We start from the raw sequence: 16,047 nt of genomic DNA, 5'->3' as shown, positions 1-16,047 counted from the left end.
AACCAGATGCATGTATAAGGTAAAAAGTGAGCATGATGGAGTAATGATCTAAACACTTGGTAATGTAGCTCTCCTAAATGGGTGCTCCCAGGTCCTTTGGAGGTGTGGTAGACTTGAAGACAGGTGAATGAAGGTTCATTTCCACTCTATTCCCAGGGAGCTCTCTGAATTTATCAGGACACCAGCTCCCTAAGAGACTACTAAACAAGTCATTTCTTGTGGTTCCCATGCCCATAAAGCCCAAGATTAAAAAGTCCCATCCACAGACATAAAAATACAATGCAAGAGCTACAGTAAAGCAGTTTCAAAGGAAAATGAATAAGCAAGATCAACAAAAGAAAAAATAAAGCACAAGGAAATCAAACATTTTAATAGGCCCATTTTGCAAAGCATAAAGCTAAAACCGGGGGATGACAGGCTTATTTTCATAAGCATTAAACTCACTTCCAAACAACTTAATGTAAGGAATAGCCAGCCCAGCAGTGAGAACGGAAGGAAGACATCATTTATCAGAAGGCCTCATACTATCATTTCCATTTGTTCAGAACAGAGGTCCACCTATCTCTGACCGCTGGAAGCAAGCCTATGTGCCTTGCTTTTCTGGATGATGTTACCACAAAAATAAGCAAGTTCATGCAGGTGATCATTTCAGGCAAAGAGTAGTTTTAATCAGCAAGTCTGTGTAAGTGTGGAATGAGAGCTCATTAAATCTCTCACCCAACCAACCTGAAAGGCACTGCAGGCTCTCGGTGGGAGCACCAACATTGGTTTCTCTGCCCTACTCCCCCCGTGCTCTGCAGTCTCTTCTCAACTGCACACCTCACTTCTCACTAATGGCATGATCAATTCAAAACAGGTTTGCCTGCCACTCAGCATCATCATTAGCTGTAGCATGGATTAGAATGAGAGAAGCCTTTTCAGAAACTACAGGAGACCAGCAAGTCAACACCTGGGGGAAAGAGATGGGGCGGAAGAGAAGAGTGAAGGGAGGAAAAGAACACTTACAATTCCTGCTGCACTGTATTAGTCTCACCTTGCAGGAACAGACAGAGCACCTGTCTTCTTTCAAGGTCCACACTTGTCCATTGCGCTTCAGTCCTCCTTCATGAGGGCAGTCACCAGAGCAGGAGGGCCCAGAGGGACAGAGGCAGTCAAAGCCCCCTGCCAGGTTGATGCAGGCAGAATCATTCCAACAGGTATGGGTTCTTAAGGCACATTCATCAATGTCTGCAATAAAGAAGGCACAGAGCTTTACAATTTAGCCAAGACTGTGACTAGAAAATAGTCATTTACAATAGCATTAATATTACTGAGCATTTACTTTGTGCCAAGCTGTTCACATGCATTATCTCATTTACTCTGCAAAGCAGCTCTGTGTAGGAAAATCTGTTCCTATATTTTGCAAATAAGCTGAGGCTCATAGAAATGAAATAGCATGCCTACGGTCATATAGCTAATAGGTGGCAGGTCTCATACTCAAACCTGCAGCTGTTGGACTCCAATTACTAGATTATCCAGTAGCAGCTCTAATCCAGTTTTAGGATATTCTCGAGAGCTGTACCATCTAGAGGCCATAAATAGTCCTAATTCATTAACAGTGGGGATGCACCCTATACAGATCTGGGTCTTTTAGAAAAGGTGTGAATAGATCATCCACTGAGTAGGAATAAGTGGGCAATTAGGGCAACCTTGAAGCAATCAGACTCCCCCAGATCCTGGGGCCAAAGGTGAAAGAAGAGGGACTAATTCTTGGTAGTTGCCTTGCCTAATCAAATCCTCTCCATCCTAATGGTCAGAAGCATTTTTGTCCCCAGAAAAAAACATCTTAGAGCTATGGTGCATATAGCACGGATGAGGATGGAAGACACACATATATTTTATGGTTTTTTAATGACAGCTAAATATGGAGGGAAAGCAAAAATCCAGTCAGCTTTCCCAGACATTCAAAGCTTGAGTGACCTTAACATCTCAAACACATAGCTGTCCAGTCCTGGATTGAGCCTCTTCCCAGTGGGCAATCTATTACTTCAAAAGGCAGCCAATTCCATCGGATAACTCTTTTAGAAATGTCTTCCTTAAATGAAATGAAATATATTTTCCTAGAACTCCTACTTATTGGTGCTAGTTCTGAGACCACTCAAGAAAAGTCAACTTGAGTTTTCTTATTTGTGACAATCTTTACACGATTTAAAGATATTGGTCATTTGTTTATCATAGTCTTGTACTCCACTGGTCAATCTAGTGCTATGTCCTTCAAATATCCTTCAGATGATCCTTCTGTGCACAAGGTTTTTTTGAACACTAGGTATTATAAATGTTAACAATGACATTTAAGACATTGTCCTTATGTAGGTAGCAAGAAGAAACACTAGAAGGACATATAGATAACTATTGTTAGGCATCTGATCAGGAAGTTTAATCCCTATAGTAAGTTAAAATAAGAACATTATAAATTGGGGTGCTTGGGTGGCTCAGTTGGTTAAGCGTCCGACTTAGGCTCAGGTCGTGATCTCACGGTTTGTGAGTTCAAGTCCCGTATTGGGGTTTCTGCTGTCAGTTCAGAGCCCACTTCAAATCCTCTGTTCCCTAATCTCTGCCCCTCCCCCCGACTCTCTCTTTCAAAAATAAACAAACGTAAAAAAAAAAACAAACAACAGTATGAATTAACTTACTCTACTTCCTAAATTTCATGTTAAATATGTATGGGTTGTGGGCATTTGGTTAAGGGTTATGAGCTAAATTAAAGAAAAAATAATTCTAAGTGGCATTTTCTCCTAAAGTACTCAAAGCAATAGTGCTTAAAGGCATAATATATATTTACTGTTAGTGCTTTATACTTATATAGTGTGTCAAAGTTTTTTGAAGCTTTTCCAGGAGTTATGCCATATAATTGCAAGACGGAAATAGTTACTTTCGTTTTACAAAATAAGAAACTAAGGCACAGAGATGAATAAGTGGTCACACATCTAGTACCACGTTGAAGCAAAGGTGGTATCCTGGGCCTTCTAACACATGCTCTAGAGTTCTTTTCTGAACCAACTCAAGGTCTAAAGTCATCTTTCAGAATACTAGAATGTTCTGTGGTTTTATCTACTTTCAACTATTAACCCTCTAGATATTGCAACCCACTTCCAAGCATAAGATGTTATATGGCTCCTCTTTAGTATCCTTAGTTGAAATTCTGAGAATTACATAATTACTCAAAGTTTTCTATAATTTTGCAACTACTGTGACTTAAAAATAATGAGAAATAAATGACCTATCTTATATTACTGACCCCATGCACTGTTGGAAAATTTGGCTTCACAGTAAAGGTACAAAGTAGAAAATGTTACAGAGTTCAAATACTTTATTCCAAGATTTATTTTTGTCTTTGTCTCATTAAATGTAGTCTCAGTCAAGACATTTAGTTAATTAACAACGATTCCTCTTTTGGTTGTTGTTGTTAAGTTTATTTATTTATTTTGAGACAGACAAGCACACAAGCAGGGGAGGGGCAGAGAGAGAGGGGGTTGGAGGATGTGAAGCGGGCTCTGCATTGACAGCAGAGAGCTCGATGAGTGGTTGGAATTCACAAACCATGAGATCATGACCTGAGCCAGTCAGACACTTAACCGACTGAGCCACCCAGGCACCCCATGATCCCTCCTTTAAAAACTGTGGAAATGAACCCAAATTACAATACAATACCCAGATTCCCAGTCAACTACAATCTGACCTCAGTTATGTCTTTACTGTTCCATTGTGTCCATGCTATTCTCCACACATTTGACCATATGGTGCTCCTACCTGGAAACCTTTCTTGTCTCCCAACTCTTCTTCTTCTAACTCTTCTCAATTAAGAGTGGCATTGGATGTGGGAGTCAGGCAACCCATGTTTGAAAACAAGTTCTCAATTTAATTGAGTGCTTACTACATAAAAGGCATTTTACATATCACTGTATGTCCTTGGTCACATTATTTAGCCTCTCTGACACTTATTTATCCCCTAAAACCATACCCAATGAATTTCTGGTCTTTTAAAAATTGTAGATAACATAAGAACTCACATATTTCTTGATGTAAAGAATGTGGATATTTAAGACAAAGTTCAAGCCCTACCTCCTCAATTAAGCATCTCCCAATATTATGCCAATTCATAGTAATCAGTCACTTCCTTAAACTCCCACTGCAGTGACAACATTGGTGGTAGATCCTATCTTGGAACAATACTAAACTGATATGTTTGCATTATTCTCACTCCTTGGCTTTTGCTCAAAGTGGCAATGAAAATATTTGGCCTTACTCTTCTCTAATCACATATACAATCTAGTTTGGATGTCTGGGAGATACAGATAGAGAGTAACTTGATAGATAACACATGGAATCATAAAAAATAATATTCAGATTTCTCTGAACTCTGTGTTAACTCAAATCTTCACACCAGTCCCTGACTACTACATTAGCCTCCTATCTGGTCTCCCTGACTCCAGCGACTTCTCACTCTAATCCAATGATTTTCAATTGTGGGCTCAGTAGACACATTTGAGGAGCTCTTAACAAGTACTGGTGCCTGGGCTCACCGCCACTAGAGACTGATTTTTAAAAAAAATTTTTTTTTTCAACGTTTATTTATTTTTGGGACAGAGAGAGACAGAGCATGAACGGGGGAGGGGCAGAGAGAGAGGGAGACACAGAATCAGAAACAGGCTCCAGGCTCTGAGCCATCAGCCCAGAGCCCACGCGGGGCACGAACCCACGGACCGCGAGATCGTGACCTGGCTGAAGTCGGACGCTTAACCGACTGCACCACCCAGGCGCCCCGAGACTGATTTAATTGGTGTATAAAGTAGGATCCAGATATTGGGGCTCTGTTCAGTCAGATGAGAATGACTGCTTCTAAATACCTTCCTCAAGGGACTGGTGTTCTAAAAAGCAAATTTGTCCATATCACACCCCTGCTTACCACCTCTCAGTTGTCCTCTGATGTCTATAATAGATGATTTAAGCTCCCAGCATTAAGCCTTGATCTAACATTCCAGTTGTTAGCTTCTGTCTCTTCCCCTTTTTGTCCAAAAGCAATGGGTTATCCACAAAGAGTCCATGTTGTTTCCTCTATGCCTTTTCTCATTATGGGAATACTCTCCCTCTCCCTTCTCTCCTTCCTCTTAGTCTGCATGGAATGGGTTGCTGTATAAATTAATTTACAAAGTAAGCAGTTCCCTTCCTATAATATCTTCATTCCTATGTCATGTTCAAAATCAAGATCAAGCATCACCATTCTTCATTCTGTGAAACAGTCACTATTGACTCTGTACTCTATATACAATGCTATCCTTGCATTTAGCTCTTACACACTTAATATATCCATCTCCATAGATAGATAGTGAGCTCACTGAGAATAAGGACTAAATCTTTTTTCCTTATTCTCTTCTCAGTGCCAAGTACTACAGAAAGCACTGTGGTTGTACAATGTTTTCACTTAACTTACTTAATCCGGGAAGTTTATAGACCATTACTATTATAAAGCCGATTTTACTAAAATTTGGTCTCTTGGGTGTTCAGAAAGCAGAAGACAGAACCACAACCTTCCCTTTCAGGGAACACATTTTATTGTTAAGTTTTCATCTGGGGAAGCCCATAAGTCTGGTTTATAGTATAATAAATATGGCAAAATAGTAACCACACTGAAACAGGAAGGCAACCTTCCCTCCTCCCTCCCCACTCCAGTTTCCTGTCAAATGCATGAGGACAAGGACAGAGGAAGGCCCATTAACAAAGCATTTCAGAAAATGTCTGGAAGAGTAATTTCAAGATTCCAACCAGTAGCTGCAAAAGAATCTTTAACTTAAGGTCTTCTCTGAAATCCTCTCTAAATTGGCAATTAATGGCCAACTATAACATGCTTTTCTAACATTTAATTATTTTTTTCATTTATAAAGTTGTAAGCATATTGGCAGTGTTTCTCTCTCAATTAAGAAACCTGAGCATAAAGATGAACACACCTAGTATGCGCAAAAAAAACCTGGATTTGCTTTTGCTGCTCCAAAATGAAAGGATTTTGCAGTTGAATATAGGACCATATTGTCTACAAAGTTCCATGTAATTGCTTTACTTATGACACAGAAATCTAATTCAGCTTCCATGCAATTTAACAGATTTATGGAAAGCCAGATGTTAGCAATTATGGAAACCAACATCATTCATATTCTTGGTAATACAGACCTGTTTGCTCTGCACAAAGCCAACTTAATCTATTATACATATCCCAAGGCATCCAAAGGGAGGAGGCACCCTATTTACATATTGCAACTGTTGTTCTCTGCTGAGCAAACACAAAGACATTCACCCATGATACTTACCAAAATCATCTGACAGGCCTCCAATGACAAAGAGGCAATGAAACAAAAATCAGGCAAAATATTCCATACTCAAATCTATAATCATTAAAGTGTACTTGTTTTTTCTTATTGTAAGTAATGGCTTTTTGTGATTTCCTTGTGTTTCTCCTTGTAAATTCATTATTTAAATGTTCCATGCTCAGATGAGAATTTCCTCAATAAAATTCTATGGCTAAGCTTACATTAGAACTAATTTTCTTGCATTGACATTTTCACAATTTCTGAAAGCTGTTATTATTATACTCAATTTTGCTTTTAAAAAAAGTCTGGTTGTGCCTAGTCAATCTGCTTTGTTCTTTAATTTGAGGTTCTTAGGTTATTTGGGCATGTAAGAAAACACAATTCAGAAATGTTTATATCAGCAGCAATCAAACCAATCCCAACCTAGCCTCGAACAGTTTCCCTACCCTTCGAGAAAAATGGCTCTGCAGAAATTTTAATAGCATAACAACTGTAATGGTACCTGCCTCAGGAGCTAAAAGTTCTGCAGGTTGATTTCAGAGATCAAGAGAAACATTTTTGTCAGGGGTTTGGTAGCAGGTCAATTTTTTCATTATCCCATATTCCACTTTCTTGAATAACTTTCATATCCCATCTAGTCTTCCTTTCAAACTCAAAACAGGTGATGTGTCAGAAAACAAAATTTAACCTGGGGTTTGAATATCCAGCTGTGTGTGTTCTGACTTGGAAATCATTACCAGACATTAATAGCTTGGAAATGAGAACAGAGCTTGGGGGTTTATTAATGATAGACCAGATAGAGTGCAGCTGCCTCTCCCATAGCTAAAGTAACATTGCCTCTTTTACAGTGGCAGTGAGAAAATGACAGGGAAAAATATACACACTGCACATCAGCAAAATTAAGTGGAAAACAAACAAACAAACAAAAAACAAAACAGGAAATCCAAGGTCTGAAGTGGCTTGCAAAATACAAGGCTAATGAAATTTTAACCTGCACAGAAAGTTTCAGGTCCCAAACTAGAACACAGACTATTAAAGATGGGGTTGATACACACTGGAACCATCAGAAGCGCTCCATCAGCATGAAGAGGGATTAAACTCATGTCAGTTTAATGAAACATGAGGTGTTCAGCCTGAAAAGGTAAAGACTAAAAGAAAAGTAAGCTACAACTTGGTCTCTTTGAGATGCTGTTATGTACCTCTTGGGAAGAAGTTCCAACGTCCCTCCAGTGTTAACTCCTCTTTGTTCCAGCCTCCTCCAGGAAGAAACCCTTTCCTACAGTGTGTCTCTTACCATCAGTGTGTACTTCTGTCACTCTCCAATGAGTCTTCCCTTTTTCCTTTAACTGAGCAGACCCTCTCTTTAAGCAAAGGAAAAAGAAAAACATCTTGTTTGGGCTCACCCTTTCCTAAGCCATTCCCTAGATCCAGGTCTTTTTTTCCTCAGTGTCCACCACTAGCTGCTACCTCCATTTACACATCTTCACCCTCTCCTAAATGTTTGCAAGCTTCCATGTGACCCTCTCTTTGAAGCCTAAATCCTGAAGTTTCTCACAACTCTTAGTTTGCAAAATCATCACCCTTTAATAAATTATAATATTTGTTATATTATAACAACTCCAAATTATGGAAAGAGCCTAAATGTCCTTCAACTGATGAATGGATAAAGAAATTGTTGTTTATATACACAATGGGATACTACTTGGCAACGAGAAAGAATGAAATATGGCCTTTTGTAGCAACTTGGATGGAGCTGGAGAGTGTTATGCTAAGTGAAATAAGTCATACAGAGAAAGATACCATCTGTTTTCACTCTTATGTGGATCCTGAGAAACTTAACAGAAGACCATGGGGGAGGGGAAGGAAAAAAAAAGTTGGAGGGGGAGGGAACCAAACCATAAAAGACTCTTAAAAACTGAGAACAATCTGAGGGTTGATGGGGGGTGGGAGGGAGGGGAAAGTGGGTGATGGGCATTGAGGAGGGCATCTGTTGGGATGATTACTGGGTGTTGTATGGAAACCAATTTGACAATAAATTTCATATTAAAAAAATTAAAAAATGAAAAAAAAATGTTACAATATTTGTTAATCTAATGCTCTCTTCTTTGACCCTTGTGGGGTATGACAGTGCCCTGTTCATCTTCTTACCTCTTTATTCCTCCAATCACTAATCACCAATCATTAATTTACTAACTACAAATATATTTATTGAGCATCTACTCTTTCCTAGACATAGTGCTAGGGACCGGGGATAAAATAGGCAAATACATATATGGTCTAACAAGTAAGGACCCTGTGTGGAGATGTCTCCAATTTTTCTAAGGTTCCATCTCTGGTTGTTGCTTTCTTCCCCCTCAGAGGAAGCAGCATAACATACCAATGAAAAGCCTAAGTTTTGGAATCCAGCAGCTTTAGGTGCCAGTTAATGTGACCAGTTGTCCCAGTTGGCCTAGGACTGAGGGAGTCCCTGAGATAGGTGACTTTCAGTGCTAAACCTAGGAAAGTTCTAGGCAAATGGAGACAAATGAGTCACCTGCACCTTAGTCCCATCCCTGCAACTGTAGTAGATTTACCTAACATTTCTGAACCTTGGTCCTATCATTTGAAAAGTGTGGATAAAAAAATACCTCCAGGGATAATCTAATAATTTGAGTAAGCATATAAGACAATGCTTATCATCTAGTAATTTCTCAAAAATGACTAGCTGCTATTATCATTGTTCTTGTTCATACCGTGCCTGTATTTTTCCTCTTTCATAGCATTCATTTCATCTCATGAATTCCCCTGGCCCATCTTTTCAGGATATACTCAAATCCTTACCACCAGTCCTGAGCTCTTTGTAAGCTGACACCTTCATCTGTTCACTGAGGATTTCCTCTTGAATTCTAAATTCTCACACAAATTCTCATGGATTTGATCAGTACACTGGCCAGCCAAAGCCAGAAATGCTAACACTCTAAGCTCTCCCTGAACCCTGATCAGTAAATCTGGTGTTAATATTCAGTGACTATTATTTTTTTTTATTTTTTTAAGTTTATTTATTTTTGAGACAGAGAGAGACAGAGCATGAACTGGGGAGGGTCAGAGAGAGAGGGAGACACAGAACCGGAAGAGGCTCCAGGCTCTGAGCCATCAGCCCAGAGCCCGACGCAGGGCTCAAACTCACGGAACGCAAGATCGTGACCTGAGCTGAAGTCGGATGCCTAAACCGACTGAGCCACCCAGGCACCCCTCAGTGACTATTATTAAAAGGATATAGTTGTGTTTTTTTTTTTTTTTGACACTTGATGAAGGTGGCTTGGTCACAGACCACATTTATAGGCTGTGCAAATTTGGGTGTTCTAATGCAGATGGAGAAAACAATTCATTCTAGGTTAGAAAACAAGAGTAGCAAAAAAGCAGAATAGCTTCCTAAATTAACCAAGTTGGTTTACGTTCTGCCATGAATAACTCATGCTTCTTCACTTAGTGATTAAATGTGTTCAAAATCAATACGATTCTGACCAGTGGTGAAAATAAATCTATAAATATTGAAATACTTGCTATCCGAAGAGAATTTTACTGCATACAGAGGCTACAGTGCTGATGCCAGCAACCCTAGATTTCTGTTTTTATATATCTGCTTATAGGTGAGAGGGTGGGTTATGTTCTAGTGGCCTCTGCATCCCTGAGTGGAACAGTTATGTTTTACAAGTTGCTAAATGCCTAACACTGGGCCATACATGTTCTATTGTTATATTCATTTTATCGTGTAACAAAATTTCACCCTCAACTGAAAAAAATTACCCTCTTCCACTTTAATTTTATATCTCCTTATGTTACCTTGTATGCAGAGCTGTGTTTTCTATCTTCCTTATTCATTCAGAAGGCAAATTCTGGTCTTATGTATCTTTGTGTCTCCCACAGCATCTTTATAGGGTCTGTTTCTTACTAAGAAATGCATAAACATGTTAAATTTGAATCTGGTTGAGCTGTGATTAAAAAAAAAAAAAACAACCCTTGTCCTTCAGGGACCTCCGTTTTCTCTTTGGTAAAGTATAGGAGTTGTAGAAGGTATTTTCTGAGATCTTGTCCATTTCCAGATGGTATGATTACTTTTTCCTTTGTAGGACTGAGCCTCTAATTCCAGCGTTAGAATATGAGTGGTAATAGATGGAGAACAGGAAAGAGGAGAATGGAAGAACCCAGCTTCAGGAGGACAAAGAGATTTTTTAGAATTAAACAGTTTGCTTAGACAGTCAATATTTATTGAAACACCTGTCTCTCTTAATGAGTGTTTACAAGCAGGTGCCAAAGAGGGAAAGTAATGAAGAGAGAAACATGGTTTTTCTGTCTGCATTGAAGCCTTGGACAATGTAATCCTTGGGGACAAATACACATGGGGAATCCAGGTGGGGTGAAACCGAAACTATTTTGACAAATCATTCTTTCAAACAAATTGTCAGATGAGAAAGAATTTCTTCTGTCTTCTGTGCCAAGGGAAGATTTTAGGCACAGACAGGTTACAAAATAATTTCATTTACTACCAGAAACATCCTACAATTTACATAGAATTCAAAGGTCAAAAAAAAAAAAAGAAAGAAAAAATAAAAACACCCACCTGGGTGGCTCAGTCAGTTGACCGTCTGACTCTTGATTTTGGCTCAGGTCATGATCTCACAGTTCGTGAGTTTGAGCCCTATGTTGGGCTCTGCACTGACAGCACAGATCTGCTTGGGATTCTCTCTCTTCCTCTCTCTCTTCCCCTCCCTAAAGTCACTCTCTCACTCTCAAAAATAAATAAACAAACAAACATTATAAAAACCAAACATTGTCAATGGTACAATTCTAAAACCAGATCTCAGTCTAAAGAACAAGAGGGTCAGATTACAGCACCTAAGAATTCAGAACCTTCTATGCCTATTATTTATTGTGTTCTTCTACCACTCTGTTTATTTTGATCCCTAACCTCTAGGAAGTTGTCAAGTTCTTCCAAAAACTCTTTTCCACTAGAAGGAGAGTTAGGACACTGATGAAGGATAACAATTTGGACAACTGTGCTAAGAAGGCCAGTATCTACTGAGAGAACCAACAAGCTAAAAATAAACCTTAATGTCATCTCATGGTGTGTTTTCTTGGATGATCTCTTTTCTTGGATCTTCTTCCTCTCTTCATATTGCTTCTCCTAATCAACTGAATTAGTGAAAACAGATTTAGGGCTGCCTTTTATTTTGAAGGGAAATTCTCTGGAAGGATCTAGAAGGCATTTGGTGGAGTCAAGGGAAAATGAAACAAGGAGTAAAAGATTTCAGCCCACTCTGCTCTAGGCTTTTAGGAGACAAGTTCTGTTTATTGTGATTTTTTTTCTGTGTTTTTTACCCTAAGGGAGGTAAAACTATAAAGACCAAAATTATGTTGGTTTCCAAGGAAAAGCAAAGGAGGCCACTGACATAGATTCTCTCTTTGAGCAAACTCTCATCAGGCTCCTCTGAGCCCTCCTCTTGACTGGGCCTCAACCTTGGCCTATAAACACAGCAGACTCTCAGCACAAATTATTTTGTCCACCACATCCCTCCATGTTAAAACGTTTGAACGAAGAGTAGCATAACTTTTACATTCAAGAGCGGATCATTAAGATCACGGCTCAACCCCCCCTTAGGTTCCTGCATGGGAAGGCTCACAGCTGCCCAGAAAGCTCCCTATTTATTTCAGCCAACACCTGTACATAGTATGGCACCTGTGTCCAGTCTCTGTGGAAGATTAGGGGCATAACTTCAACAAGAACTGGTTAATAAAGCCAGATGGGATTCACCTGGACCAACGGCCTTTCCTGCTTTCTGTAAATTTCCCCTTCTCCTGGCTCTACTCAAGCCCCCACTATTCTCCCCACCCCAACTCCTTCAATCTCCTTTTAAAAAGCCCAGTAACCTTGCACAAATCCAAGTTGAGTTCAATTCATGCTGGACCTTCTTCCCTGCTGTAATAATTGTTATTGACTAAAATCTGTCCTTACCACTTAGTAAAGAAAGTATAAAGTTTTCTTTATACTTGACACCACTCAAGCTGCTAGAGGATAAACAAAATGAATTGTTGCAGTTCCTCTGTGGTCCAGCTCAGCTCCTCAGAGTAAGTAGCAATTAGGGACCAATGTCCTCATTCATAATATAAATGATTTCTAAGTCCCTTTATTAATTTAGTTATTCAACAACTATTTATTGAGCACATAGGATAGGCCAGTAATTGTTCTAGGCATTGGGAATACCACAGCAAATAAAATAGAATTCTTGCTCCTGGGAATGTTAAGTTTTAACAGGGTGAGGCAGATAATCTCTTCCGTGTATCTGACTCAGGGACCTGCAGAAGCTTTGGTGTCCCTGCCATCCCCAGGTACTTTCATTGCATCATTATTAACACATCTTTGTGAAACAAAGATTTGTATCATTTTATTGTGTATAATGATAATTTACAATACTTATACCCATATTCTTCAAAGTTTCAAAATCCTTTAGTTCTTAAAAAAAATGTAGAATGTTAGCCTTACCATCATCTTTACTCAAAAGATGATTGAACTGAGGGTCAAATAATCATTGCTTCTCAAATGTTTCTACCAAATTTACCTCTATGGCAGAACGGAATGACCACCCATTTCTCAGAATCCTGGACATACACAAAGGGGAAACAGTGAGTCCGAAATTATTTGAAGCTTAATGTTTTCTATTAGAAACTATTTTTGCCTGCCCCTCTACAGTCAGACTGTTTTGATAGATCATTTTTTTCTCAAACCACTGAGTAGAATAAGATCCCTCTTTTAGACTGATGTACCTTCTCATGTAGCAGCATGCTTTCAGTGACAATTGTACCCCAGTATAAGAAGCACAGCAGAAGGCAACACATGGTCAAGTAACAACATGCATAGGGCCATATGGCCAGTAAGTTTCTGAGTCAGGATGCAAATACAGGCATCTTGACTTTAGGTCAGGCTTGTCATCATGTGGTAGGGTCTCCTCCCTAAGAAAAGAAAAGGGATAAAAAAAAGCCAAAACCCTCAAGGCAACCTGGCTACACGCGTATGTGACATCTCTTACGACCTTGTAACATGAGACCATTTAATCAGACTGCAGGCTTGTGTGTTACCATATATGGGAGACAAAGAAGTAGAAAAAATATAAAAAACTACACCACGTGGTATTCAGGGGTTCAGTTTTTCGGGTACAAACCTAACAGCCATGTTGGCACGAATAAAGTTGCTTCCTGGAAAGAGAAGCTTCAGTGTCACAATTCTCTGTGTGAGAATCCTGCTACAATCATACTATGGCGGGTTACCAATTCTACAGAAAATGAATATAGTGATATCTTGCAAAGGCTAAATGGTCAATTTCCAATATACCAACTGGTCCACAGATTCTCAAAGAATTAATGCTCACTATATGTAAAAAGTATTATTAAAAATAATAAAACAAGGACAGCAAGCTTCCTCTCTAAAAAACGTAATAGTTAATGGGACCAATGAGAATCCTCACCACCTACTCTAGTAATGCGGCTTACACTCCTCTCTGTTTCTATTGCTGGGGCCATTATAATAGCATCTTAACTGTTTTCTCTGCTGATATCTCCTCAAACATTAACAACCTGATCATACCACTCTCTCATCTCAAGAATTTTTTTTTAAGCAGGAAAATGACCCAGTTGGAGTTGTTACAAAGCAACCATCCAGGAATCTACAGAAAATTAAACTTGAACCCATATTCTATGTAGATATTGCCTCTAAACTGACTGCTTCAGTAAGTCACTTCACCACTTCTCGGCTGAGAAATTGTTACTTGCTGCGTGGCAGACTTCTGTGTTCTTCATTTTATCCTTCTGTAAAATGGGGAATCATACCCCAATAGCAGGGTTGTTGTGAGAACTTTAGTACAAAATGTGATCACACAGCAGCTGCGTGTTAAGGATCACGATCAATAGACAGCTAATTCTGATGGCCTCGCTTTTCTCTGAAGAGACATTCCAAGCAAAAGGAATAGGAAGAGCAAAACCGCATAGGTGTGGAAAATCACAATGATACACACATGAGAGAGGGTTTAAAATCGTGTAAGAAATACTACTTATTTACAGCTAAATATTTATAGCAATGTATACAGGTCAATAGTTCAACATTGAGAGACAGTGATATTGTGAAGTAAGATTCACAACTTTCAGCTCCTTAGCTTAGAAAACAAGACCCTTTATCATCTGGCTTCTAGCTCTATTTACAAGGCTCCTTTCTTGTTCCCCACCTACAACACACTCACATATATATCAAGTACTTTATCCACCCTGGAAAAGTCACCATCCTTTGGACACATTTAGATCTCTTTCATGACTCTGCTCCAATCAGACTGCTATTCCTGCCTGGAAAACTTACTTTAATATCTACTCTTCCCAGGAAAAAATTCCTTCCTATCCTATGAACTTGGTGAAAAAAAAATCCTACTTTCTGTGAAAGATCCCTATGTACATTGCCATCCCCATATGCCCTAACCCAAAAAACAATTTTTTTCCTACGATTCTTATTTTTATTTATTTATATATCTAACTGTTCGGCAGTTCATCCTCCCCCAATTCCTGCCCCTTCCTATTTCCCAGTTTCAGACTAGAAGGGTGAAATATGTGTCTCACTGTGTGCCTAAAACTTAGCACATGGACTAGCACAGACCAGACCCTCTCAACAGTTGCTCACTGAAAAGGTGAATGGTGATTTTTATGTTGACAGTGCTTTGTTTGGTTTGAGTATAATCGTTTAAAATTCCCTGCTCGTAAATCCAGAGGTAAATATTTCACAGCAGCATAAGTAATCTCAGACTAAAACAAACAATTCAATATTTATTTCAAAGAAGTCATAGATGCTGATCTCTTAGTTGTTGCACAGACATGATCTTTGGTTCTAAGACATCCAAGCCAGAAATTTCTGTGATGAAACAATTGTTTACACTGTGCTATAAGAGGCAGGAAGCTGACACCTACGTGTAATTAATTCAATACCAAAAAGTGTTCAGAAACCGAGAAAGGCAAGTGAACATCCCCTGAGATCAAACTGTAGATCCCCAGGTGAAAAACAACAAGAAGTTAAATCAGGGTGGTGACTGGAAACACTGAGGCTGGATCCTGGTATTTCAATGGTGGTTTTTACATGGCTGGGGGAAGATCTGTGTTCCCCTTCCTCCAAAGGATACATGTAGACACATATACACAAACTTGCATTCAGTTTCAGGGCATTCACAGAGCCCTCTGAAGGCTTTCAATGAAACCTCCAAGACAGCGATCGTCAAACGTGAGTGGGCATCAGAATCAACTAAATGGGGCTTGTTAAAAAAAAAACAGATCACCAGCCCAGTCCCCAGACTTGCTGAGTTAGTAAGGTCTGGGATGAGGTAGAAAGTTTTCATTTACAACAACTTTCCAGGCGATGCTGCTGCTACTGGTCTAAGGATCACACTTCTAGAACCACTGCCCTAAGCTACATGGAATTGAGTTCACAAAAAGTAATGTTAGGAAACTCTTTTTTAGGAATACTGCACTCATTTTGTTGTCACCCAGTTGAGACTATCAACTATTCAGGACAAAAGTAAAACAACAACAACAACAACAACAAAAACCCAAGTCATTTCAAACATACTAAAGATTTGGCACATTGCAAGCTTCAAGATTCTATGCAGGAGAAAATCAAAGTTGCCTCTACTGTAACTTAATC

General features: G+C 39.2%; 1 protein-coding gene across 2 annotated transcripts in view; it reads right to left on the bottom strand.

Annotated features, from left to right (window-relative positions):
* NELL1 (neural EGFL like 1) overlaps positions 1–16,047 on the bottom strand; it is an 882,973-nt gene that overhangs the window by 18,781 nt on the left and 848,145 nt on the right. For both annotated transcript variants that reach the window (XM_043580819.1, XM_043580818.1), the window contains one exon: positions 1,034–1,227. In XM_043580819.1, the coding sequence (XP_043436754.1) occupies positions 1,034–1,227 (194 nt within the window). The remainder of the gene's footprint in view (positions 1–1,033; positions 1,228–16,047) is intronic.

The sequence above is a fragment of the Prionailurus bengalensis genome, chromosome D1 (genome assembly GCF_016509475.1).
Source record: "Prionailurus bengalensis isolate Pbe53 chromosome D1, Fcat_Pben_1.1_paternal_pri, whole genome shotgun sequence".
NCBI classification, from domain to species: domain Eukaryota; kingdom Metazoa; phylum Chordata; class Mammalia; order Carnivora; family Felidae; genus Prionailurus; species Prionailurus bengalensis.
The sequence above is the reverse complement of the archived record's forward strand: the minus strand, read 5'-3'. Positions and strand labels throughout refer to the sequence as shown.